The sequence below is a fragment of the Naegleria gruberi genome, assembly GCF_000004985.1.
Source record: "Naegleria gruberi genomic scaffold NAEGRscaffold_23, whole genome shotgun sequence".
Classification (NCBI taxonomy): domain Eukaryota; phylum Heterolobosea; class Eutetramitea; order Acrasida; family Naegleriidae; genus Naegleria; species Naegleria gruberi.
Window position 1 is genome coordinate 60,727 of NW_003163304.1, and position 27,120 is coordinate 87,846.

The window sequence follows — 27,120 nt, forward strand, 5'->3', positions numbered from 1 at the left end:
GGATTTTGAATAATTGGAGTATTCTTTTTTGGTGGCATACTCATTGTTCTCTTTCTATCAAATTCCAAAGGTGGAACCTTCTCCTTTAAAGAGGAAGGTTCAGTTTTCTGATCGTTGAAATTAACATGCATATGCGCAATAGATTGAGTTCTCTTTCTTTTATCTTCTTGATCACGAGTATCAGAGAAGTAATCCTTATCTATTTGACTTTCTGTAAGGACTGAATGTTCATTTGTTGTCAATAACTCGGAAAGCTTTTGTTTTCTATATTTTACACTAATTTTCATTTTACAAAGGGATGTGGCTTCTATTGATGAAAAATCAACAGTTCTCAAATATGCTAAATAGTTAAGGTAAGAATTTCAAAACTTTCAAAACTTACTTGTCTCATTTGGAGAGGTTTCAGTTGGGGAAATAGTAAAATTAAGGGTATAACCCAATCCAGTTCTATGTTTTTGTAATTTTTGAAATACAGAGTATGATGGTAATAATAAAATGTATGAGAAGAGGGATCTTATTAAAACAATAGATTTCCTATATGCAGAACGGAGATGATAATTTAAATCTTCTTGTTGTTTGTCTGAAAGAGGACTTTCCTTTGATTTATCAGTTACTTCAATACACCATCTTTCCAATAAATGTTTTTTAGAAGATCCAGTCTCTTCCGCATAAATATCAATATAAATGTTTTTTGGTTGATTTGGATTAGAATTATTATTATTTGTATTTCCTGAAAAACTCTTGAAAAGTCTCTCCAATAACGAATTTACACCTTCTGTTTCTTGAAGTTTAATTTGAAACTGTTGTTGCATTAGAAGAAGAATTAATTATTTGGAAAACGTACCCATGATGCTTTGTCCTTCTCGTATTTCACTACAGGGAAGTTAATACGATTATTCAAAATAAGATTTACAGATTTATATACAAATTCCTTCCAAAGGTGTTCAAATGAAACTTTGTTTGAAGTGGCGGAAGACATGCTAAATTTTAAAATTGGTTAATTACTACTCGCTCGGGTTATGATCATATAAGATCACTTTACAACTATTGTACAAGAAATTATTGTTGTTATTCACTGAACACAATGCAAATTACAACAACAAAAAAGAATCCACGTAACGTGATGAAGGTGGAAATGAATGTATGAAATTTTTTTTAAAGTTAAAAATAAATTGAAGAGAAGGAATAACAAGTAAGGTTTACAACCTCAATATCAGCACAATATACGGACACTTGACAACATATTTATTTAATTGTATTGATACTTTGATTCAACTCTTCTTTCAAAAAATTTGATAACTTCTTCAATTAACCAAACACTAGAAGAAACAAGAGTAACATAAAGTAACTCAGATAAACTCAAAGGTTCTGTTTCAAAAATACCTCTCATTACTGGAACATATAACATGGATAATTGACCTAACAAACAGCCTCCAACAGAAAGGGCAAGTGGAATATTTGTCAACCAACCAACTTGGAAAACTGATTTCTTTTCAGATCTACAATTGAATGCATTGAAAATTTGGAAGAAAACAAAAGTAGTAAATGTAATTGATGTTGTGTGTGCTGTGACAACTCCATCATGTGCCATTTCACGAATAAAAACGTATAATGTACCAATAACCATAATAAGGGCAGAAAGGGCAACAGACATGACAATCTTACCAGAGGTAATTGGCTTTTTAGTATCTCTAGGTGGTTGATTCATTACATCTTCATCAACTGGTTCAACACCAAGTGATTGAGCTGGTGGACCATCCATGATAATATTAATAAATAAAATTTGCATTGGATTCAATGGTAAAGGATAACCCATAAATGTGCAGAAAATAATGATAAACATGCAACTAACTGAGGTGGTAAGTTGATATCTCAAGAAGCTCTTAATATTTCTGAAAATACCCTTGCCTTCTTCAATTGCAGAAAGAATAGTTGGGAAGTTATCATCTGCTAAAATCATTTCTGAAGCTTCCTTACTGACATCTGTACCAGATTTACCCATAGCAATACCAATGTTAGCCATTTTGAGAGCTGGAGCATCATTAATACCATCTCCAGTCATGGCAACAACGTATTCAGCCTTTTGGTAAGCGCTGACAATCTTCATCTTGTGAACAGGAGCCATTCTATAGAAAACTCTTGCCTTATAAATCTTATCCTCAAAGTCTGAAGTAGATAAATCTTCAACAGACAAAGCATATTCCTTTTCATCACCATCTTCAGGAACAATATTAAGCTCCTTAGCAATGGCAACAGCTGTTTTCATAGAGTCACCAGTAATCATGACAACTTTAACACCACCCTTATATAATGCAGAGACAGCTTCCTTAACACCTGGTCTTGGAGGGTCATAAATACCAACAACACCAACAAATGTAAGTTCAGAACTTGGTTTGTCACCAACACACAAAGCCATAACTCTGAGAGCACTTTCAGCAAAGAGTGAAGATGTATTTTCAATTTCTCTTCTCAATTGATCGTTCAGTGGTTTCTTTTGATTTTCTGTTCCGATACAATAATGAGTACAATTTCCTAAAATGTTTTCAATAGCACCCTTAACATAGTACATTTCCTTTCCTGTTTCAATATTCTTACTCTTGACAGCCATCCACTTATGTTCAGAACTGAAAGGTATTTCTTCAACTCTCTTATGTTTAGATCTAATATCAGCAACATCCAATCCACCTTTTTGAGCAGCAGTGATGAGAGCAGCTTCAGTTGGTTGACCAACAATCTTGGAAGTAGCAAAATCAACTGAGGCGTTATTACAAACAACACCAACTTTAAGTAAGGTATGAAGATGAGAAACTTCAGTTGGTTTGATAGCTTCTCCCAAATTATGATCATATCTATTCTTAAGAGAAGAAATAGAGGCCTTATGGAAAGAACCTTCGTATGCTTGATAACCAAGACCAGTAACATTAATCACAGCATCTTGTTCAGCAAGAGTGAAAGCCTTGACCAAGGTCATTTCATTCTTTGTTAAGGTACCAGTTTTGTCGACACAAACAACATTACAAGCACCCAAAGATTCAACCGATGGTAATTTTCTAACAATAGCCTTCTTTTTAGACATTCTAATAACACCCATAGCAAGAGTGACAGTAACTACAATAGGTAAACCTTCTGGAATAGCAGCTACAGCCAAACTAATACCCATTTGGAACATTTCCAACCATGGCTTACCAGTTAAACCACCAATTAAGAATATAACTCCAATAACTCCAAAAGATAAGTAGGAAATCTTTTGAGATAAATCATCCATAGCATCTTGAAGAGGTGTATTCTTTTCCTCAATTGATTTCAATAAATCTGAAATTTTACCAATTTCAGTCTTTTGTCCAGTTGAAACAACTACACCTTTACCATTACCAACAGATACCAAAGTACCCATAAAGGCAATATTTTTACAATCAGAAACATGTGTAGATTTAGGGAATGGATTACTGGATGATTCTTCAGATTGATGGAAAGGAAGATCAGCTCTTTCAATTGTTTTGCTTGCAGGATTAACTTCTCCTGTAAAAACACTTTCATCAACTCCCAATCTCGAAATTTCAACAAGTCTAACATCTGCAGGAATTCGATCACCAGATGAAAATACCACAACATCACCAGGAACAATATCCGAAGCAGAAATAACTTGAGGATTACCATCTCTAATCACTGTAGCTTTGTGTGTTGTAAGTTCTTTTAATGAATCCAAAGCTTTATCACTTCTCCATTCTTGGATAAACGCCACTGTACATACAATGAATACTGCCAAAGAAATAGAAATAGCATCATCATATTGTCCTAAAAGAAGACTAATTGCAGCACTTCCCAACAAGAGTAAAATCATTGGTTCCTTGAATTTTTCAATAAATTTAGAAAATAAAGATTCTTCTTCCTCTTCTTTTAATTCGTTTGGACCGAGTATATCCAATCTTCTCCTAGCTTCCTTCTCGGTCAAACCAATGTTTATATCAGTTTCAAAAACTTGTCATGTAAATATAAGCTATTTTGATAATGTACTTACTTTCTGTTATCTCTTCAGGTGCTCTTTGAACAGCCTCATCAATATCAAATTCATTGGCCAGAGCCCTTTCCGATAGAGAGTGTTGCACCATATTATTATTTTATGAATGTTTGTATTTTTTTGTTTTCTGTTGGAAATAGATGATGGCGCCCAAGTAAAGTGGCACATGAACACGTGTTTGCACACCTTGAAGAACAAACACGAAAGTCTCGGAATTGTTGTTCATTTTGACCAAAGGGAAATTGATTCGGTGGATCCACAATGACATCCAAGTTGTATATTAAGCTTTGTGTCCATATTCAAAATTGATTTCTTCTCATCACTTTTTATGAATTCTTAAGAGAGCATTCTAAGGTACACAAACAAGATGTACTTGGTGTTGAACATTTAAAAAACCATTCAGTATAAGAATGTCCAAGTAAGATTGAAGTGTTATATTATTTTGATTTTTACTGGTCTTCTTTGCGTTACTCTTACGTTTAAAGTATTTCATTTACAGGTCTTTTCTGTTTTTCTTAATTGAGTGTTTTCTTTCTGTAGTTTGACGTTTTCTTCTACTGTTTGCTTGAGAAGGGAATCCAATGTTGTTAGTTTCTTTTTAGTTTTTTCAGTTTCAATGGAGCTTGTCATTGCTTTTCAGCAATTAACATTGTGATTGCGAATATTACTTACCAATAGTTTCAAAGGATTGTATCTGAGATTTGATTGTTGTCAACTCTGATTGAATATTTTCATATAATGACTGAAATTGATCTTTAGCTTGTTGAGTGGAACTCAGTGTTGAAATCACCTTTTTGTTTTGTTCCTTTAATAAGGAACAGTTGCATTCAAGCTCAATGTTTCTTCTCTGAGAGAAATGATAAATGAATGGAATACACTGAAACAAACCTTGATTTGTTCAAACACCACTTGTTGAGCCTCGAACTTTAGTTTAGAATCCAGTGATTCTTTCATAAGTAAATCTCTTTCTGAGGACAATTCTTTGATCCTTTCCATGTAATGTCTTTCTAACCTCTCTCTTTCTTGTTCATTCTTCTTTACTATTGAGGAGATGATATCCATTTCAGCTAATGATGTTGTTCTTGCTGAATCTAAATCCTTTGCGCAAAGGGATTGATATTTGGCCAGTTCTTGCTCCCTCTTATTGATGATCACAAATTGAAGTTGAAATAATTGACAATTACTTACTCTCAAATCTTGAAGTTCTTGAATCATATCAAGTAGATATTCCTTTGTTTCTCCAAACATATTTTCTGCCTTTGCAATTAATTCACTATGCAGAAGAATTGAGGAAGGCTTGTGTGTGTCATCATCGACCATTGCTGATTGTAGATGTTCCTCCTCTAATGTAGATGTTTCCATTGGTTCGGTGAAAGTTGATTCATGCTCTGAAGAAGAATACAAGCCTACTACTTCCTCTTCTGTTGCTGTTGTAGATTGATCAATAGGCTTTTCTTGTTGATTATCCTTAATTGATTCATCCATTTCTTCTTGATTCATTTTTTTTGAAATGTAAATGGAAAAATTAAGGAGGGAAAATATAAATAATTTCTAGAATGTTTATTAGTGTACACTTTTTACAAAATTGTACAGACTCCCTTATCACAATCTGCGTTCTTCGTGAAATTAGGACAACTCTTCAAATAATTTGGAACGTTGAGAGGCAGATCGTTGTGAAGAGCTACTTTAGGATTAGTTTCGAATAATTTGTTAATCTTGTGGAATTTCATATTCTTCTTCATATTTGCAAACTTGTTAGCATCTGAAATGAGTTGATCGAATAAAAAGACACAACAAACAGCAACTCTCACATATTTTTCATTCTTTTCTTCCTTTTCATGTCTATTATTACATTCATTTGCCAAATATGAAAGAACTTTTTCATATCCATCAGCATCTTCAGTGAAAGATGTTTTCAAAGCCTTATTAATATTATGTGGATTGACAAGGAAGTGACGTAATGTTTCATCTTCACTCATATTGTAATCTTTTTTAACGTGTTGAATGGCTCTACGATACATGGCAAAATCGTTATTTAAACCTGCTTGCCAAGTTTTCAAATAATCCAAAATAATAACAACATCAAGAACATCAATCAAAGCCTTTGCTTCATCAGCACTTGGTGAAGCATTATCTTTGCAAAATCCCTTCACAAAGGCAACAACATGTTCTCTCATGACATCATTGAATTGGAACAAATCTCTCATAATTTGAATGTTTGGACCCAAAATAGTCAAGTTTTGTTTGTATAATTCCTTCTTGTTATCAGCATCACCTCTAACTTGGATAAGTTTACCTATTGCTGTCTTGTAAGTAAATATTGTTTGGATTTGTCTTTTACCTTCCTCAATGATTCTTTCCTGTGTTATTATTGTTGTTGTGTTGTGTTGTTATTTGTTCATCATTAGAATGATTTGTTATTGTTGTTGTTATTATTATTATTATTGTTATTATTATAATTGTTATTGGTATTGTGTTCAATATTTGTTGTAAAATATGCGTATAGTATCGTATCACATTGGAATATATGTAACAATAGTGTTGAACCAATTTGTTAAAACACAAAATTAGTAGAAAAAGTGTTTTTGTTGTTCAGTATAAAATTAGTGTTGCGAGAGTTTAGTATAATATTATTAGAAAGGAAACAAGATAATCATTGGCAACACATTCGCAAATAATTATCAATGATCACAAGTGATAGTTTCCAATAGAAATATATAATAAAATATTCGCATCATCACAAGTGATTAGTAATTTCAACCAATTAGAATTATATAAAGCAATATATCATAAAAAACAAATTGTTGTTCATCATTTGTGTAAATTTAAATTTTACAAATTGTGTAAAACCAACAGTTATCCTTTCCAATGTCATCAAATAAAATCACTTACCAGAGCACGAGTTCCTTTCAGATCTGTCATATCACTTTTAAAAGTCTTTCCCAATTGACTGGTTTCTTCAGCATCAATATCAATCATGTCAGACATGTTTAATGGAGGTAGAGTGGTGAGAGTGGATTGAATATTTTTTAACGTTGTTTTTGGATGTCTTTGATGGTATTGTTGATGGGTGGTAATTTCAGCGTCGCTTCAATTCTTCTTCAGCCGTTGCAATGAGTTTTCTCTGTGTTTGCTTTTATGACAGTTTATTATGTTGTTTGGTCGTTTCCCGTCATTGTATCACCTTTCGCTAGTGTTGCAACAGAGCACTGGGAACTGTGAAGATTGGTTCAAAATTTCAACTCGATGGTTTATTGAGGACGAAGAGTCTTTTTGAAGGAGATGATCAGCAGTTACTTTTTCTTTTTGCTTGCAAGAGAGGGATAGTAATTTGATCTCTTGAGTGTATTACTTGGATTAATAGTTTGAGTGAACATAGAGCTTGGTACAGAGCTACTACTAGAAGCAATATTGGATGTTGTTTGGGGAATGCTTTGGGAAATTGGTTCTAGATCAGTAGAGGAAGGTTGTGAAATTGGAGGAGCATTATTTACAAGCAAACTATTTAGATATTGTACCCATGATTTTGTATTATTTGCTTGTTGTGCTAGTCTTAATTGTGGATTGCTCGTTTTCTTAATAACTAAAGTATGAGGGGAACCAACTCTTACTGTGCTTAGAGATAGATATTTTGAAAGAGGATGTAAATTGGATTCAACATGATTTCTTGTTCCTAAAGCCTCCTTCACTTCACAAACTTGCTCAGTACTATTTTGAAGGAATAAATTAACTCTTAGACAATGGGGACAATTAATAGTACAATTAAATGTTGGAAGGCGCCAATTGGTTGCATTTGCTTCCTGTTGTTTTCTGAGTGTTGGGCCTAAAAATCCAATACTACAATGAATTAAAACTGAAAATGCTGGATAAGTGTTGAAAACAGATTTGCCATAAGAATTTTCAATAAATTTGATGAGTGGAAGAAGAATTTTGCAAACTCCACTTAGGTCTGTAATTTTTGATATAATTGTTGCGGTAACATTTGATAGGTCATCTGGTATTCCATTTTTACAAATTGTAGAAATAATTTCTTTGCAATTTTCCAGATCAATGTTACATGTATTGGTAATAAATTGCTGAACAATATTACCTCTAATATATGAAGAAATGAAATTTGCGCCAGGGTTAGTAGTCAAACTTGTGCAATAGTTCAATAAAGTTAGAGCTTGACTATAGTTAGATGAAACAATGTCTCTTAATATTGGTTCCATGCAAGTTTGAATACTTTCATTATAAAATGTATTGAGGTAGCCAATTACAGAAGGATAATTTTTGATGAATATCTCCTTGTTACTAAACAATATTAATAAGGCAACCATCAATCCTGGGAATGGTTCTAAGTATTTCAAAATAATTGTCACCTCATTGGGATCTGCTACTTTACAACGTTCAGCCATATATGCTGTAGTGTTGGGAGTAAATGGAATTGCAAACTCACTCATGCAACTCAGTATCTTTTGAATAAAGTCTGCATGATTTACACCTTGTTTGGTCCGTAAATAACCAAATACTTGAAAGCATAGCTCCGATATTAAGCAAGGATCATTTTGAGATTGAATAGTTTGGAAAGCATTTTCAGCAATTGATTTGTTGTTAAGGTTCAGTATGGTATATTTGAAAAATTCTTTTTTAAGGTGTTGTAAACCAAAGTTTGTTATTAAGAATTGCCAAGATGTGTAAGAAATGTTTTTAGTAGCAATCAATACAGCCAATTTGACATCTTTGACTTTTTCAATAGTGTTCATTAGCATCTTTTCTGATAGTGAATAGGTGCTTATTAGGTCAGTAATTCTTTTGATGTTCAAAATGCTAGGAGATTGCACCTGTTTGTCAACTATCATATTGAAATATCTTATTTTGCAGGTTTCATCCAAGTTATCCAATAATGAGCCGAATGTTCGTTTTGGTATAATTACCAAACACGCAGAAGTGTAAAATTTGCTAGCACTGACACCAGCATTTCCTGTATGCTCAACCTAGAGAATATTATTTAGAATTTGATTTAAAATAGAGTACTTACAGTTGATCTTTGATGGGGTATTTCTAGTAAAGAAGTTAAGGGAATAATTGAAGATATATCAACACGATTTAAGCGTGAAGAGAAATCACCATTTCTATCTTTGAGATTTTTCACAAAATAATCAATTTCCTTTTCTTCCATGTCATCAGAATCTACATCCTCATCATTTTCCTCATCACTGTCATCATATCTATGATAACCTCTGTAAGAATAACCATGATGATAGCCTGAATAGCTATTTAAATCTCCAGACACTTCTTTCATTAGTTGACCAATACAAAGATAAAATTCATCCCGGTTTCTATTAAAATTTTCAAGCCATTTGTAAACTCTAGCATCAGCACCTTTTAAATTACCCACACTTATTCCATCTTTGGTGTATTTATGCTCCAAAATATGAATGATATATTTTCCTTCCCAACTAGTTAGGGTATCATTCATATAGTCAATAACATTTTGATTTGAATCTGCACTTGGTGTTAAATGTGATGGTCCCTCGAAAAATATGTTATAAACCAGTGCTAATCTGTATCCGCTTGTTACTCTGTTAACTTTGTGTTCACAATCACAATAGAATGAAACAAATGATGTTGCATAACTAGATTTAGAGGAATAGTCATACACCACTTCCTTAGAGTTGTGTTTGACAGTTAGTTCACCTCCAGTATAAATTGATGGGAGATGCACAACTAGTGTGGCAAACATATTTTCCTCCTTTTCTGAATCTCTATGAAATTGAAAGTGTCCATCTTCTTCATAGAGCAATAATTTGTACAAGTTAAATCCAATCTCCTTATCTCCAACACCCAATCCTTTTTTAATTTGATTTCCAACCAATTCATCTATCATATCTTCCCAGTTTGGATTGAGTATTGCAAATTGATTTGGCTCTAATTGCCAGGTTTTTCTAACTTTTTCATCCACAATTGTTTCCTCTCCTCTGCCATAAGGTGCTTTTGCTGCAAGTTGAATTATATCATCTGCTTGTTGTTTTGTGACAAGTGGGAGTGAAACATACTTTCTTTCCACACTATTATTTTCTGAATTGGGCACAAGTAATTGCAATCCAACAGCAGGATAAGTATCAAATTCTCCTCCCACAGAAAAACTTCCACCTGCAGTAACAGTTGGTATTAATTCCTCTATTAATTTGTGCATTCTCCTAGTTGTATATGATGGATGATAGTCTTCTTCTTCATCAGATTCGAGTATAAAATCTTCATCGGATTCTTCCTCATTTTCCTCATCTTCCTCATTTTCAGTTGTTTTGTCATTTTGGTTAATTTCTTCCTCTTCTTCCTCGTCATCACTCGAATCAATAGAAACACATTCTATATTATTATTTACATTTTCATTATTATTTAGATTAATTGAACTTTCTGATTCCTCTGTAATATCAATAACGTTATTTCCTTCTCTTGTTTCTGTGGTTTGTTCCGAAGTCGTTTTGGCATTCTTATTTTCCTTGTCATCTCGATTTTCTTCTTCGGTATCATCCAATGCAATACTATCACCTGATTCCGATATTACATCTTCAAATGTGGGAGAACTTGTTCGATCATCTTGAATAATTTGTGGTGGTGATGAATTCAAATCCACATCACAATCTTCATCTTCTTGTTCATTTGATTCAAAATCAATCGATTCCTCATTTATTATTTCTTGTGGTTGTTGTGTTTCATTTTGCATTTTTGTTTTGAATTTTCTTTAAAATATAAACAAACAATAATTGAATTTAAATTATTGAGGGAAGAAAGCTACATTACTAAGCTGTGGTCTTGCAACAAAACTCCGTATGATCAATAGCGCATTAAGCGCATTATCAATGCCTCTATTTACAAACCAATAGGAGTAGTACCCCTCCGTTGCGTGTCCCTCAGATGAAACATCAGTTCAAAGTAAGATGTTGTTTGATGTTGAGCGGACAATATTATCAAACAATAAAGAAAAAAAACACAATGATTAATCAAGTTAGAAGATCAAGAGTCGTTAGCTTGTCCAACAACATTAATAAGTACCAACAATTGGTGTTTGATCGTGAAACAGTTCATCGCATGTTCACTAATCAAATAGGAAACAAGGTTTTACATCAACAAGCACAGGATGCTTCTTCTACTAATGCTGCTGGACAAGATATTTCCAAGTGTCCATATCATCAACAACCACAGCAACCACCACAAGTCATTAAATCATTTGATGAAATTCCTGGACCAAAGGGTTTGCCACTTGTTGGTAATTTGTTCCACATCATGAAAGGAGTCAAGAAGAACGCCTCTCCTTACTTTGCCTCATTATGTGAAGAGTATGGAGAAATTGTTAAACTTGATGTGGTGGGAAAGAAAATGCTATTCTTAGGTAATCCAACTGATATGGAATATCTTTACAAGCATGAAGAAAGAAGAAATGTTGTTGATCCATCTAGAAAGTTTAAACTTGAAAGAGGGTTACCATTAACTCCAATTGAAATGTATTTGCATGAACCATGGAATGAAACACGTCAACTTTATAATATTGCAATGAAACCAGACTTCCAAACTCAAGTTACTTTGCCACAATTAACTGAAATTAATGGTGAATATATTAGAAGAATTATCAAATATTTGGAAGAAACTGATAATCCAGAAAAGTTTAGATTAGTTGATGGTGTCGGTGCTGTTTCAAGATATGGATTTGATGCAGTGTTGAAAGTTTTTCTAGGTGCTAAACTCACAGACGATGTAACTAAAACTTTCCCATTCGATGTTGCTGATTTCGTTAAAGTTTCCACTGAATTCCTCGATGATCCCCTTAGACTCATTTCAAAACCATCTCTCTACAAGTATTTCAAAACAGCCGAGTACAAGCAAATGGAACAAGCTATGGAAAAGTCTTTATCTTATGCCAATTATGTTATGGATAGATTTAAGAATAATCCAAGTGATAAGCCAAGATTTTATGAAACTTTAATGGAACGTTCTAAGGACGAACCAAATCAAATTGCCCTCGTTCAATCTGTAATGATTACGTTCTTACAAGCAGCCATTGATATTACTATGAGGTAGTGTATAATTAATTTGTCAATTTCTCAAATATTTTACTCTATTTCTAAAATGCTTTTTCTCAATACATATAGAATGTTAGTGAGTAAGTTTCATTTAAATTTCATGTGTTTGAGTCATACTTAATAATACAGTGATCATGTACAGATTGGCTCACTCTGCAGAATATCAGGAAAAGGTTTATCAAGAATTGTTAGAAGTTTTTGGTGAACCAACTTTGGAAGAAGTCACCTCTGAAAATGGATTGCACATCACTGCCGAGCAGTATAAGAAATTGAAACTCACCAAACAATTTGTTGAGGAAGTGTTGCGTGTTAATCCATTTGCCTTCATTGGAGGTGGTAGAATTTTGAGTGATGATATGATTATTCGTGGTTACAAAATTCCAAAAGACACTCAAGTTTTATGTATTCAAAGATTTGCTAATACTCGTGACGAATTTGTTCCACGTGCAAATGAATTCATTCCAGAACGTCATGAAAAGGGATCTCCTATTGGATTGTCCAATAATTATATTAGTACACCTTTTGGTATTGGTGTAAGTTTTAAATTTCACATTATTTAATTGTTAATCATTTTAATGCTTGAATTATGAACTATTTCACTTTCTAACATTTAAATAGGCTCGTAAATGTCCTGGAAGTAGAATTGCTCTCCACGAACTTCACATGGCCATCATTAATACAGTAAGACATTTCAAACTCGAACATAGTAATCCAGAATCATTCCCTCCAACAAGTTACGATCAGGCTCTTCTTTATATTGACTTGGAAAAGAATCCACTCTACTTTACTCCAAGAGATCATTTAAAGGAACACTTTTATTCTCTTAAACAATCAAAAAAGAATGAATAAAAACTTATGGAGATACTTTCTAATAACTTTAGTTTTCAAAGTAACAGCTATTAAAAGATCTTGTATCTTTGGTAGAGGCGAACAGGCCAACTTGGCTTTTCTGAAACTACTGTCAAACATCAGCAAACTGTCAAAAAAATAGCAAGCTTCCAATGTCCACCACAACTGCCTCTGTTCAAAACAATACTAACGGACTAGATGAAGATAAGTCACCATCTTCTTCGACCAAGGTCAAACTCTTTGATCGATTGCAAAACAAGATCTCCAATAGAAATTCAGTAACTGTCGATACAAGCAATAATTCCACACCAAAAACATCTTCTGTAAAGAGAGGACTCTCAATGATGCTCTCTAAAAAGACCTCTAGTAACCTGCAATCGGAAATCAAGAAGGTGTCTCCAACTTCTGAAGGATTAGCAGAGTTGAAAGAATCAAGATTAACCAAAACTAGATCAGGTTAGTTTTAGCATAATCTAAATTTCTTCTGACAAGACATTCACAAAATTATAATCCAATCATCATTTCGGAATGTTCATATATTATTATGTACAATACAGTTTCTATCATGGTTCCAAAATTTTCATTAGCAGATAAGCAAGGAATAAGGTAAGTTTGTTACATTATTGATTATGAAGGATTATTAATATTGATCAAATGAATTGATATCAATATATTGATAGCAAGGAAGCATCTGAAAGAGCAAGATTATTCCACTCACAAATGCATCAAAGAAAACAGAAAGCAGGAACAAAGGCTTCATTTTCACATTTAATAGTTAAAAGATCAGCAGGAGGTTCTTCTTTGGCAACCAAACGATCCATCAACACTGCTGACATGCAACAATTTGGGTCTTTTTTTACAATGTAAATATACAAATCCACTTTTTAAAAGCCACAATGTCAATCCGCTATATTATCCGTGTCTTATCTGTTGTTCACTTTGATTGTTATTAATTGGTTAATCATCATATGTAAATAATGAATTGATAATAAAAATACAAAAACTAAATTCAATTAAAAATAATTAAAAAAATGAAGAGAAGCTTCGATCAAATATCACAGGAAGTTGATGCTTATGGTGATGCTGATACTCAACCAATGGATGATATGGAGGGTATTTCTCAGGGACAACAACAACAAAATTTATCGGATCAGGGAAGGAAAAAAGAAATTGAAGAGTTGGATACTTTTATTAAACAATTAGTAAATTCAAAGAATTCAATCGAGATTAAAGCTGTTCTCCCTGTGTTGATTACTTATTTAACTCCCACATCAAATAATTTTATACCAAATGCTCTCTCCTATATTAATTCATCAAATTATTTATTAGAACATTTAGTAACAGTGTTTACTTATGTGTTAAATGAATTGAATATTGAATTAAGTTCAATTTATGATAGGGATACAATTGTATTATTTGTAAGATTTTCTACAGTGATGGTTTGCTCGAATATTTCCAATAATGATGTTGTAAAATTCATGTCAAGAATTAATTATTGGTCAAACTTGGTAAGTGTTGGGATTGGATTTATACTAAAATTATTTAGTTATCATATGATTCTCACAAAATTAAAAAACAAATATTTAATGGACTAGTTGACATTTCAAAGAGGAGTGAGAGTTTAGCTACTTTAATCTTTGAAAAAATGTCACAACATGCCTATATGTTATCTGATTGGGATCAAGGTATCAGAAGATCCTATTTGAAGCTATTATCTGTATCATGTCCTTTCGATAATGATTATTTGGAGGATGAAAAAATTTCCAAAGTATTGAAAATGATAAGAACAGCATTCACTGATAGAGATTCAAGAGTTAGAACTGTAAGTGGTTAAATAATATGATAAATTAATTCTAAATTTTAATAGCAAGCTGTAGAGTCACTAGTATTGCTTAGTAAGAGAGGATTGAAACTTTCATTTGATTTATATCCTGAAGCTGTTAGTTCATTACATGATGATGTGGAGGAGGTAAGAGAGCAAGGACTAGAACTTGTAACATTAATTGCACAATTATATCCAAATAGAGTAGTTTCTCACTCCGGTACTCAATTGTCTCTTGTGGAAGATGCTTTTGGAAAAATTTGTAATGCAGTCAGAGATCATGTTGTCTCCGTTAGAACTAAGGCGTGTAAAATGCTTGGAAAGTTGAAAGGAATGAGTGAAAAACTCTTATTGGAAGGATTTGGAAAAATAGAACTCGAATATACTCCAAAATATAATAGGAGAAGACAAAGAGAGGAAGAGGATGCAAATACTAAAAAGAAAGCTCTTCAACAAAGACAATTAATTATGGAACAAACTTTCAACAGTGAAGATTTTTCCGAAGATGTGGATGGTGATATTTCAATCAAAGGAACTGAAAAGGATGCTCTTTTGTACAGTGGAGCTGTTGGTACATTCGTTTTAGCTTTAGAAGATCAATATAGAAGTGTAAGAATGGCAATTATTGAATCGATATGTGAACTAAACAGAGAGTCAGACTTGTTTAGCAGAAAATCAGTAGATTATTTAATAGAAATGTTTAACGATGAAATTGACTCTGTAAGAATTCATGCTATCGACTCTGTAAGCAAAATTAGTGCAGCTTCTCTGAGATTTGATGAAGAACAATTACAAATCGTTCTTGCTATTTTGGAAGATTCTAACTCAGATATAAGAGCCTCCATAAGAAATTTATTGAGCGTAATTGTTTTGTCTAATGCTAGGTGCTTAAATGCAGCCATTAGGGGCTTACTAATTAACAATTTGAAAAAGTACAGCTCTGACTTGGATCACATTTACAGGTGCTTGAGAGATATTGCTAAAAACCATTCCAAAATTACAGAATTTTTGATTGAATATATGTTTAAGCACTATGCCTACCTAAGATCTAAGCACCCTAATTTATTTCCAAACTTAAACATCCGTACACTGAGCATGCAATCGAGTTCATTAGCTTACACATTTGCAAATGGAAAGACAAAACAAACCAGTACTCAAAATGATCATTTAACACTTGTATTGCCATTTATTGAAACTTTTAATGAAATTAGATTTCTTTCTATGACTAATGAAAAGGAAGATACCTTGGATGCTATGAAGAGTTTAAGAAATGAACTTCAAAAGACTGCAAAAAGTTCTGATAGAAATTTGAACGTATTCATTCAATTTTTGAAATTATATTGTACATGTTGCTATTACTATTTATCTATTAGAAACATTTCCCAAACTGAAAAAGTTGGTCCTAAGGTATTTCAAAATATTATTCAAACCACGTACAAGATTGAGACACTTTTTGGAAACTTGAGTGATAATCTGCTTTTACAACTGATGTGTCTCAGATTTATTGTTTATGTAAAATATTTACTCTACTCTTCTGAGAAAGGTGCTAGTTTATCTGCTGAACATGTAAATACTAGAAAGATTCGACAATTATGCCAAATGATTCAAGATTCTTCAAATAAGTTTGGTCTTCCAATAGATGAATCTCTTTATTCAATAATATTACACTTCCTCTCTAATGACGAAATTTCAACATCAGAATTGCAAAATAGTAATGTAAGTTTAAAATTAATTTATTTGATGAGGTAACCATTTTAGCATTTCTTTCCCAAACTTGAAGAAAGTGACATTCATAGTATGACGTACAAATCTTGTCAAATAATCTCACCAACTCCAAATCTCGAAAAACCAATTGAATTCCAACCTTTCATATCACTCCCAATATCAGTACAGGCAAAACTTAGAGATTTAGATGCCAATGACAAATTATTTATTGATGTTTCCTTCTCAGATGGTACCAATAGTATTTTCCCTGTCAACAAAACAACAGAAGTTTCAAATATTGGTTCATCCAAATTCCTGTTATCTAAAGAAATTCAATTGAGAACAGAGTGGTGGAGTGAATCATGTCCAATTGAAATCTCACTAAGCACTTCCTATTCTACCCAAATCTCAGATGAGTACTCCCTTCTTGTCAATGAACATTCAACAAGTGAGCAAACAACAATGTCAACTTGTTTGGTACCTATTGGAAAACCCATTCAACTTTTAATCCATCCTTCACTACATACTAAAGTAAAGTGATTTCATGTTTTTTACAACAATTTCATAACTGTTGTGGCGTTTTTTTACCCGGTCGGTATAGAACTCGATGGTATCTAGTTTGATCGACCAAGAAGTAACACAGAGCAAATGGAAAATAAATTCAAAAAAACAAACACAACTGATCTGTCAAATGTTATTGTTGACTGATCTTTTACCCTTTGATTTGACAACCAGATGGAAAACACATGAAATTTTCGCAGCTGAGTTAGTTGGTGCTGATGATAACAGTTCACCACTATTTTCTTCTCAATTTCACTCACTCACCAACAATAATTCACCTTCATTCAATAATAACTCATCAATGAAACACAAATTTCATTGCCATGATGATGCAACGACAAACAGTGCAAGTACTGTACGAAAGAATCACACCACCTGTATTATAATATCCCTCATATTTGTTATATATCTTCTCAATAATATTCAATTTGTTGTTTCTACTGCACAATCAAGAACAACAATAATCGGAAATGAGAATCAGGACATGTTTTGGAAATTCAACATTTCTCAAACTGAGGACTATTCATTTGTTGATCTGTTAGATATTAACGTGAATAGAATGCAAACGAGGGATTTTCTAACTTCATATCTGTATCCAGTTCATCAGCCCTATATGCCACATCCAATTAGTTTTGATGCAAAGTTAGTTGATTTATGTGATGATTCACACGTTGAAACTGATAACTCTAACAAACCACTCAATGTTTCATTCTCAAATTTGGATTGTATTGAATTCTTTTGTGGAGAAAATTCATCCAATTTTTCACTTGCCACTAAATTAGAGAGATTTACCTTTTCACGAATGATTAATCATTGTTTATTTTGCATGAGTGAGAAGGCCCAACGTTTTAGAGAGTTCATTACAAATGAGAATCGAACAATTTGGAATGAAAATGATATTGTGGAGTGGAGGCAAACAATTCAATCAGAGAATTGCCCTCAATTTCCTGAATATTATTCAATCAAATCAAGACTAGTTCGACATTGCAATTCACAATATTCAATTTCGAATAATTTTACTGATTCACTAGCAGTGGGAATAATTAATGAGTATTATTTTGAGTATTCTTCCTATTATGGACAGAGAATTAAGGATAAAATTACAAAATTGAATAGAAAATTAACTGCATTTGAAGTTTTAAATGTTACAACACTCAAAGAACAAGAAATTCTGTACAATCCAATTATATGCTATTGCTATCATGGAAATTATTATGGATTTCAATGTGATGCCTATTCTGTTTTCTTTTCTCCATTGGTTAATAATTGGTTTCCTCTGTTTTTAGCAATAATCTATGGGATTTTAACCCCAATTATTATGATTACAACATGTATACCTCAAATTAACAACAAAATTAAGGTTATCAAGAAGAAGATTTTGACAATTGAAGGAAAATGGAAGAGAGCTAGGTCAATTTTTGCTGGAGTATTTAATATCAAGTTACAGGGTGTTTATTTTCTTGTGGCTGCTTCAATTTTCATTCTTATTGAGAATTTACATGATTTACGTAAGTTTTTAATTGATGAATTTAGAAACTCTAACACTGAAAATAGTTTCCAATTTTTCATTCTATCGACCATTTCATCAAAATTTCATTAATGGTTTATTCAGAGCCATTTCTGTTGCTTGCCTATGTTGCAGCTTTGTTTCTATGGTGGTCAATTGGTCTCACGTAGTTACAGCCACAATGGCTCACAAACCAGAAGCTAAATCTCGTCTAGGACTCAAACACAAAATAGTTCTTTCAGTTTTCTATGGAATTTTACTTGTTTGCATTTTGGTAATGATTATTGTCTATGCAGCAACACTTGTGAACGTTTATGCTTTCATTGTGTTGGGAATTTCAGGAATTTTGTACTCGTTTTTTGTTTTATTTGGATTTTTATTTTATGGATTGAAAATTTTTGTAAGTATTGAAATGAGAATTGTCTATTAATTTCCATAATATTTACAACAACAATAATACTAGTATTCCCTTCGTAAAACTCAAAACATTTCCTTCTCCTCTCTAAGAATTACCAAATTCATGCTAGCCATTGATTTTTACTTTGTAATTGTCATGATTGTCTCAGCATGGGTCGTAATGGGTTATATTACTGGATGGGATAATGTGGGTTTATTCCTTGGAGAGTACAGAAATGTGGAATTGGATTTAGTATTCCTAATCTTAATATCCTTACTGAACTATATGTTATATCATTCTGAACAATTTTCTGAAATGTTTGGAGGAAAAACCTTAGGTGAGTGGATGAAAAAGTTGTGCTGTCTGATTTGTGAATTGGGGGATGATAAATGGGAAACCAATAAGAAGGGAACGACGACGAATCCTACTAAGAGTACAAGTACTGCCACTACTACTGTTGCTGCTGCTTCTGCTGTGGATTCTCAATCAAATGTTTAAACTAGATACCAATTTAACTTGTTGTTTACAATAAAATATTTACAAAACTTGATCATCATCATTTAATGTATTTAATTTATTATTTTGTTAAATATTTTTTAAATAATAAAATTATAAAAAAAAATGAATATTCCGCCCCCAACAACAACTTCATCAACTCTCGCACCAACAATAACAACAACGGACCAACAACAACTTCCAACATCTCCGCTGATCATTAGAAGATCAACAGCAGTATTTCAAAGAAATTCTACGGGTACAAAGGTGATGGGTGGAGGAAAACGTTATGCTTGTCCTTGTTTAAATTTAAGTATTAATTTATCATCATCAAGGGATATGAAATATGAAGAGTGGTGTACATGTGATGGTGAAGGCTTGTTTTCAAAAACACAACTTGATGAATTTAAAATTAAATTCTCTCATGTTGATTGTAAAAAATTAAGTTTAACGAGAGGAACGTCTATTGCTGGTATTCAATCATCTTTGGATATATTTATGGAAAATAATGCTCTAGATGAATCGGAATCTATTGTAAAAGCATTTAAATGTTTAAATTGTGAAACTTTCTTTGGCTTTTATTTTGAAAAGTTCCAAACATTCCTTGTAAATACTACTCAACTATTGGTAGGTGTTTTAATGGAAGATCTTTTTTTATTTATTATTATCATTTGAAAATTATTGAAATAGGATGAAGTTGCTCAAGAAAAACTTAGACAACAAGAAGATTTCTCCAAAATATTTAATATTGTTCCTAAAACAACTAATATTAACACTAGTGATAATTTATTAAAACATCCACTTCTTGTACAATATCAAAAAGACATGCAAAAGAAATTAAATGATGAAAGAATTAGTATGGAGATGAGAATTAAAGAATTTATGAAAAATGAAAAGATTCAATATCAAAAATTGCTTTTAAAAACACAAACGGAAAAGGATACAATCTTTAGGAAAGCAAAGACAATCTTGGCTGAATCAAGTGAAACTCAATCTTTTGATGTAACAAATACAGTAACAGCAGAGAATGATACTGAACTGAGTGAATCTTCTAGAGGAAGAATGAGTTCAGCAGTATCACAAGATGGCTTGAGTGATTTGATAGATGAGAGAGTTAGTCGCTCTCTTTCACCATCTGCAGTTGATGAAAAGATTAAAAAGGCAATGAGTACAAATACCTTTTTTAAACCAAATCCAACCTTAATGAATCCAAAGGAGAAGATTAGATTAGAGGTTAAACCAAGTGCCAACAAATTCAAGGCAACTAACCTAGATGTTGATGAAGATTTATTAACACAAAAGAGTTTCCATTACAAAAAGATGACAACTCAATTGATGAGCAGAACATACACTCCATCTGCATTCTTCTCTTTTGATGAAGAAGGTGCCGAGTCACAGGAACCTACAAAGGAAGAGGAAGAAGAGGAAGACGAAGTTGAAGAAGAAGAACAATCAATGGCTGAACAAACATCTCCTCAACCTCAAACAAGATCAAGAAGAAGACTCGAATTTTCAAAACCACCACCAGTTGTTGTTAAACCAGCTTTTTATGGTTCCTCTGTTCCAATTAGTATTACAATGAGACCACAAGCTCAGCAGCAAACTGCCAATGAGAAATTACCACTCTACTATGAAGAATCAAACGAAACCAAACCAGAAACGCCAGAACAAAGAAAGCAGAGAACCAAATCCTTCAAAACAAAACCTCGTTTGGATGATGATCCATTCACTGAAGTTCCTCAATCCTACATTGAAAGATATATGACTTTCAGAGAGGAATACATGAAAAATATTGATACACTTCCAGAAAAAGCAAGCCCAGCCGAGGAACCAACAGAAGAGGAACTCAAAGACTCAACGACTGAAAAACAAACAGAGGAAACTTTTGATTTTGATGATGAGGAAGAAGGCATGTCATTGTAAAGTTTAATATTATTCTAGTAATAATATTAAGATTAGCTGTCAATCTTTATTAAATTATTGTACAAAAATTCATTATAAGAGCTGTGCTGCTCAGAATTAATAATATGGCCATTCGATTCTGTTTCATAATATTTGGTAATAATTTCTCTGTTTGGTTTTGAAAGTAAATTAAATAAGTGTTTGGTATTGCCTGTGTGAACCATTCTATCATAGGCACTATTAATGAGAAGGATCTTTCCAATATTTTCATAGGCAGCAGTGAAATCATTCTCTGAAATGTAATGTGTCATTATTCCTAAAGTTTGTTTGATTTGCCCAACAGTTCGTACATCAGCAAACAGATGGGAATATCTTTTGTACAGGTCATCATAATTTGCATTAATAAAATCTGCACTAAACATTTGTTCCAAAACTAATCTCATTCTAATCTCCAAAGAAATCAATCCAACAGTTACTTGTTTCAATAAGAAAATAGTTGTATCAAGCATTGGTGCAGCATGTGTTGAAAATACAGTTCTAAAGGTATTCTGTAAAGTAATCGATTTGAAATTACTCTTCTTTGGATACAACTCCTTTTCCAACCTAGCAAGTTCAGTAGCTACTAAGCCACCCATCGATTGAGCAATAACATTTAAATGGAAATTCTCATTTCCCAACCATTTCAATTCTCTTAAAATTGTCAACACATCCAATGCCATATCACTCATTGAATATCTCCAAGTAAATGGGAAATCACTCGATTTACCAGAACCTCTATTATCAATTACAAGTACTTCAGTTGTATTTACATGATTTTCATAAAAGTATTCAACATTTCTATCCCACCAATGCCATCCAGTTCCTATTATTATTATTATTACATTTTGTAATTTAAAATTATGAATAATTTAATCAAGTAATTTAAAAACAAAATACATTCCGATATTAAACATACCCAATCCAACAATAAATATCTGATGAAGAGAATTATTGCTTCACACCATCATTAATAACTTACTAATTTATGTTTTGCATTTGGATTTCCAAATCTTTCATAATGAATTTTAGTGTAATTCCGATAATTAGTTTCTTCTTGTTTGGTGGTAATATTGAATACATCAATAATACTCAGTGGATAAATATAAAAGAGAGTGAATAACATTCCCAAGAGAATGGCAATGAATACAAGTAGCTTCATTTTTTTTAAATCGTTATTTTAAATCCAATTATATTAATATTCCTGATTTAGAATGTCAACTACAAAAATGTAAATTGTTGTAATATTCTTAAAAATTGCTTCTTTATGAGATACAATTTTCAGATTATCCAGCTGCGGTAGTGTATGGTTTTTGACCAATGTAATTACCAGCAGTGGCATAATTACACAAAACAAGAATGACTGGTTTACCAGTGACTCCTTTAAAACCTTGAACACTTGAACAGGTGTGTTTAGCACATCCAATTTCGGTAGATTTAGCCCAAATTAATTGAGTGTAGTGTCCACAAACTTTTCCCTATTATTTTCGTCATCAATAATGAGTTTAGAATTAAAGTTAAATGTTCTATGAATCATGCATCAATGACTTACAGTACCACAAGTATTTGTCTTGAAATTGTAATCAGTATATTCATTGAACCAAGAATTAATTCCTCTATCAATTGAGCTTCCAGTTGTGTAACCACTTTCAATGTAAATATTTTCACCAATGGTACTTCCATATTGAGTACTTCTATTGGCATTGTGAGAATAAACACATCCCTTCAAATAGTTACCAGTAACCAAGAGGAAGATCACAATTAAAGCAAGTGGTTTGAACATTTTTTTTGAGATGATGGATGTCGGTATTTGTTGACATGTAATAAATCAAATTATAATCAAATTCAAAGTGAGATTTTCTTAATTGTAAACATAAATTGTCTTTGTACCATTGGATGCAATGTAAAGAGTTCCACTGGTCTCATCAAGAATACATCCTTGAGCACTCTGTGTATTAATTCTTCTAATTTCTCTTCCATCAGGACTAAATAATACAATAAGGGAATGCAAAGCAGCTATAATATTGCCATTATTTGGATCAATTGCAATACCGCTGGCATAATATGAGCCTCCCTCATCTGTTCCACAAACAAAATCTCTTTTTTTGAAATCTAAGTTTTCAAGATTAGGTCTTTTGATAATTTCCAATATACCCTTGTAGAATAATGAATATATCAAATCTCCATTTCTATTCATTCTAATTCCCCAAGCATCTGAAATGTAAATTGTAGTGATTAATAGGCCATTATGAGCTGAATATACTATAATTTCCTCATCTTCACATACATAAAGCTTTCTATTCTCAATATTAGATGAATAATCAATACACATTCCAAAAGCATTTCTCTCTCTTTCTGAAGTCCAAATAGGTGCTAATGAATTATTGCTATCACTTGATTTCGTTGAGTCAGAACCCAACTTTGACAGATCTATCAGACTTTTCAAATCATATTTTACGAGACGATGGTTTTTAGAGAATAAAAGAGCTTCATTCTGATTTCCATCATAATTCATTTCCAAACACAAGCATAATATCTTGATATTATATTCTAAATAGCCTAAGAATTTTCTAGAATGTAAATCAAAGACTGCCATTGTATCATCTAAAATAGAGTCACTAGAATGGTTTTTTCCCATGCACGATACAATAATTAGAGAATATTTGTAAGAAATAACAATATCAAGTGGTTCTTCCGAAAGATCTAACTTTGCAACCTGTGAGAAATTAATGGAGAGGGATTTTTTCCGCTGTTCTCTCATCTTGAATCTAAATCCATCAAACAATGCATAAATATTTTGTTTTTCTTCTCCCATGTTAATATGGAAATCGATCAAGATAAGAAGTGTTGACATTTTTTTTGTAATGGAAAAAATTCATATGTTTATCTAGCTTCTTTCTCTATTTTGTTTAGAACTAGCAATATCCTTGTAGGATCCTCTGTAATAATTAGTCCAATCTGGAGAACTTGGAGACTTAGGACTGTTTAACTCTGCCTTAGGTGATTTCTTTTTCTTTTTTTCATTTGTTGGAAGGGGAGGAGATTTTTGGTATTGATTTAGTGAAACAGATATGTGGTCGGCTGTGAATTGACGTGATGCAGAGGCACTGGATGGTCTTGGTTTTACTCGTTTATCTGGTATTGAGGAATGATTGTTTTCATTATCGTAATACTCTGAGGAACCATTAATTGACCCAATACCAGACTCAAATCTTTCTTTGTAAACTCCTGTGAAATTCTGTTTATCATTCAGTCTTTCAAATACGCTTATCTGTTTTTGGGTTTTAGATTTGTTTGAAATTGATGGTGGTTCTGCTTTTTCAATATTAGTCACAATAGGTTGATTTTGAAAAACTGGGGTTGCAGCTCGTTTTTGAGGTTTTTCAACTCGTTCATATTTTTCTTCCCTAAATATTGGCTTAACTACTTCATCTTCATTATCTTCCATATCTCGTAAATTTGTTATTAAGGAAGGACTTGGTGATCGATGCTTTATCCTATGTTGGTTGTTATTGATGTTGTTGTTGTTGTTTAAAAGAAGAGATTTTACAATTTCCCTCGAGTTGAGGGAACTACTAGGTCTTCGGATTGATTGAGAAGGAGGTGATCTGTCATTGTTCGGATGAGGAAGAGAAGAGAAAAAAGGACTTGCTGAAGGTGAACGGGAAGGTGTATAACATGACATTGGAGAAGATAGAGACATTCTCCTTCTTATTGTATCCTCAACTTCTTTGGTTTTTAAGGGAATGGCTGAAGATGATGATGTTGATGTTCCAAATGGATTACTTCTCGTAGCTGGTGTATCATGAACAAAACCCGAGTTAGTATGTTGACCAGCATCCCATCCCTTTCCTATATGAACACATGTTGAAGAACGAACGCTGGGCCGTAATATTTCCTGAAGATGATTTACATTCCCACTTGAGGAATTGGCATTAATGTGTCCATTCTGTGTTCTAAACCTCTCAAAGTAAACTCCAGTATAATTACTAGGATCGTTTAATCTCTCAAATACGCTGGGCCTTCTACCCTTGTTCATTTTTTTTTGTTCTTGTTTCCCGCCAAATGTAATTACGATTTTTAAATAAATCATAAAACAACGATTATTGCAATTTTAAGGATCAAAGTAAATGAGGGATATTTGAATTTGTGTTTTAATGAATTTTACATATCAGGTCAGTGAAACAATTCTTTTCAATGGATTGAAAGAGAATTTGTCTTTTTTGAAAAAGTTGTTGAGATAATCTCTGAAAGTTTTTGTAATCTTGTGAGAACCAAGTCTTTTGTTCGAATGGAAGAGTTGACTTGAAACGAGAGAATTGAGTACATAGTGATTTGACTGATAAATCCTGAGAATCTGTCACAATGAGAATAAACATTTGATGAATCATTGAATAATTTCTATTCTCTATAAATTCCAAGATGCTCATCATTTCTAGACTAACGCTGAAGCAGTGAAAGTTGGCCCAAAAAATTTTTTGTCAAAAAAATGGCCAAGTCAAGAAAAATGGGCAAAAAAATGCAAAGTCAGAGATTTCCCTCCTTGCAAAACAGCCCGCCAACACCGTTACGAATAAAATTTGAAATAAATAGAAATTTTTCACCTTTAAATAGTGGTTTTATTGAAGATTAAAGTAATGTTTCTACCAACAACCGTATCAGAGTACCTCGTAAGCTAGTGGACAAGGATGACAAGCAACCTAGAGTGCTCCAATTCGCATAATTCCTCAGTTAACTGGTCAAAGAATAAGGTGTAACTTCTCCAAATTCGTTGGTGGTCAACAGCAAGGATTTGTCTACTTCCATCTATGATATTCTTGCTGAAGGAAGACAACCCTTAAAACCATTTCACATTCTTCATGTTAACAACACTATGGCTACTTGTTTTCCTGCGGCACTTGGCGATGTTCTTTACAGCAATGGAATCCATCATACAACAATTACGAATTAATTAATGGTCCACGAGATGAGTATGAAGTTTTCGAAAAGACTTTCCTTAGAGGAGAGAGGCAGAGAAAGTACATAACAAACTACCTCCACTGTGGTAGGAAGGCGAACGAGGTGTATAGGATTGACATCATCACAAGATATTTGTTTTTGACCAATGATATGGAAGATGACTTGGTGCCTCTGGTGCTGACTACAGTTCCGATGATGGTGTGAGTAGTGATGATGAGTAATTAATTTTTTTTTATTAAATTTAAACATTAAGCGGGGGCGCGAGTTTTTGTAACTTTGCCATTTGTTTAAGGGTCGCGAGCGACACTTTTTACCAGGCTTCAGCGTTAGTCTAATCATTTCTCGATAGTGATCTTCTGATATCTTTTTAACTGGAAATTGCATTCCATTTTCATCCAATAAATGTTTGAATAGAGCAAATCTTGAAAGATGAATTAATTCTTCACATTTCTCTTGCAAAGAATGAATTTTGGATGATTTACAAGTTTCTTTGAGAAACATTTCAATAACAGACTTGCAAACTGAAATTCTGTTCGACTGTTTTGCAACAGAGAGACAGATTCTTTTACAATTCATATAAAACCATTTCATTTTCATCAAATACGAATACAATTCCAGGATGGTCATTTCATTACACTGTAAATCATCTAAATCCAAAGTAAATTGATTAATATTTGGTGTTTTCTCTCCTAATTCCTTCAACAGCGAAATTTCATGTTGACCTCCACTCATTTCGTTTTGTAAAGCTATTTCATTAACTTGATTCATTGCTCTTGAGAAGACTGCAGACAAGAAGTTCTGCATCTC

At 32.6% G+C, this 27,120-nt stretch overlaps 11 protein-coding genes across 11 annotated transcripts; 4 read left to right on the forward strand and 7 right to left on the reverse strand.

The window, feature by feature from the left end:
- Positions 1-1,249: 1,249 nt before the first annotated feature.
- NAEGRDRAFT_33544 (uncharacterized protein) lies at positions 1,250-3,973 on the reverse strand (the record flags this gene model as incomplete). Its single annotated transcript, XM_002677342.1, has 1 exon — positions 1,250-3,973. A coding segment is annotated over one exon (2,724 nt), but the record flags the coding sequence as incomplete, so codon positions are not given.
- An 852-nt stretch (positions 3,974-4,825) lies between these two features.
- Positions 4,826-5,518, reverse strand: NAEGRDRAFT_67361 (uncharacterized protein; the record flags this gene model as incomplete). Its single annotated transcript, XM_002677343.1, has 1 exon — positions 4,826-5,518. One exon carries the CDS (start codon positions 5,516-5,518, stop codon positions 4,826-4,828), a length of 693 nt encoding a protein of 230 aa, XP_002677389.1.
- Positions 5,519-5,560: 42 nt separating this feature from the next.
- NAEGRDRAFT_79681 (component of scar regulatory complex) lies at positions 5,561-7,006 on the reverse strand (the record flags this gene model as incomplete). The annotated part of the gene is made up of 2 exons (XM_002677344.1): positions 5,561-6,378; positions 6,911-7,006. 2 exons carry the CDS (start codon positions 7,004-7,006, stop codon positions 5,596-5,598), a joined length of 879 nt encoding a protein of 292 aa, XP_002677390.1. The 3' UTR covers positions 5,561-5,595.
- Positions 7,007-7,311: 305 nt separating this feature from the next.
- On the reverse strand, positions 7,312-10,727 carry NAEGRDRAFT_67363 (uncharacterized protein; the record flags this gene model as incomplete). The annotated part of the gene is made up of 3 exons (XM_002677345.1): positions 7,312-8,994; positions 9,039-10,369; positions 10,415-10,727. 3 exons carry the CDS (start codon positions 10,725-10,727, stop codon positions 7,312-7,314), a joined length of 3,327 nt encoding a protein of 1,108 aa, XP_002677391.1.
- A 269-nt stretch (positions 10,728-10,996) lies between these two features.
- Positions 10,997-12,079, forward strand: NAEGRDRAFT_67364 (uncharacterized protein; the record flags this gene model as incomplete). Its single annotated transcript, XM_002677249.1, has 1 exon — positions 10,997-12,079. One exon carries the CDS (start codon positions 10,997-10,999, stop codon positions 12,077-12,079), a length of 1,083 nt encoding a protein of 360 aa, XP_002677295.1.
- A 136-nt stretch (positions 12,080-12,215) lies between these two features.
- NAEGRDRAFT_67365 (uncharacterized protein) lies at positions 12,216-12,930 on the forward strand (the record flags this gene model as incomplete). Its single annotated transcript, XM_002677250.1, has 2 exons — positions 12,216-12,614; positions 12,700-12,930. 2 exons carry the CDS (start codon positions 12,216-12,218, stop codon positions 12,928-12,930), a joined length of 630 nt encoding a protein of 209 aa, XP_002677296.1.
- A 152-nt stretch (positions 12,931-13,082) lies between these two features.
- NAEGRDRAFT_79682 (integrator complex subunit 4) lies at positions 13,083-19,476 on the forward strand (the record flags this gene model as incomplete). The annotated part of the gene is made up of 11 exons (XM_002677251.1): positions 13,083-13,386; positions 13,488-13,536; positions 13,611-13,778; positions 13,973-14,438; positions 14,477-14,752; positions 14,798-16,468; positions 16,511-16,920; positions 17,576-17,918; positions 18,102-18,525; positions 18,572-18,924; positions 18,988-19,476. The coding sequence occupies 11 exons, from the start codon at positions 13,083-13,085 to the stop codon at positions 19,417-19,419; spliced, it is 4,896 nt and encodes a 1,631-aa protein (XP_002677297.1). The 3' UTR covers positions 19,420-19,476.
- Positions 19,477-19,542: 66 nt separating this feature from the next.
- Positions 19,543-21,339, forward strand: NAEGRDRAFT_67367 (uncharacterized protein; the record flags this gene model as incomplete). The annotated part of the gene is made up of 2 exons (XM_002677252.1): positions 19,543-20,043; positions 20,107-21,339. 2 exons carry the CDS (start codon positions 19,543-19,545, stop codon positions 21,337-21,339), a joined length of 1,734 nt encoding a protein of 577 aa, XP_002677298.1.
- Positions 21,340-22,640: 1,301 nt separating this feature from the next.
- NAEGRDRAFT_67368 (uncharacterized protein) lies at positions 22,641-23,137 on the reverse strand (the record flags this gene model as incomplete). Its single annotated transcript, XM_002677346.1, has 2 exons — positions 22,641-22,832; positions 22,907-23,137. The coding sequence occupies 2 exons, from the start codon at positions 23,135-23,137 to the stop codon at positions 22,641-22,643; spliced, it is 423 nt and encodes a 140-aa protein (XP_002677392.1).
- Positions 23,138-23,215: 78 nt separating this feature from the next.
- On the reverse strand, positions 23,216-23,950 carry NAEGRDRAFT_67369 (uncharacterized protein; the record flags this gene model as incomplete). Its single annotated transcript, XM_002677347.1, has 1 exon — positions 23,216-23,950. One exon carries the CDS (start codon positions 23,948-23,950, stop codon positions 23,216-23,218), a length of 735 nt encoding a protein of 244 aa, XP_002677393.1.
- A 291-nt stretch (positions 23,951-24,241) lies between these two features.
- On the reverse strand, positions 24,242-25,393 carry NAEGRDRAFT_48942 (uncharacterized protein; the record flags this gene model as incomplete). The annotated part of the gene is made up of 1 exon (XM_002677348.1): positions 24,242-25,393. One exon carries the CDS (start codon positions 25,391-25,393, stop codon positions 24,242-24,244), a length of 1,152 nt encoding a protein of 383 aa, XP_002677394.1.
- Between the last annotated feature and the right edge of the window lie 1,727 nt (positions 25,394-27,120).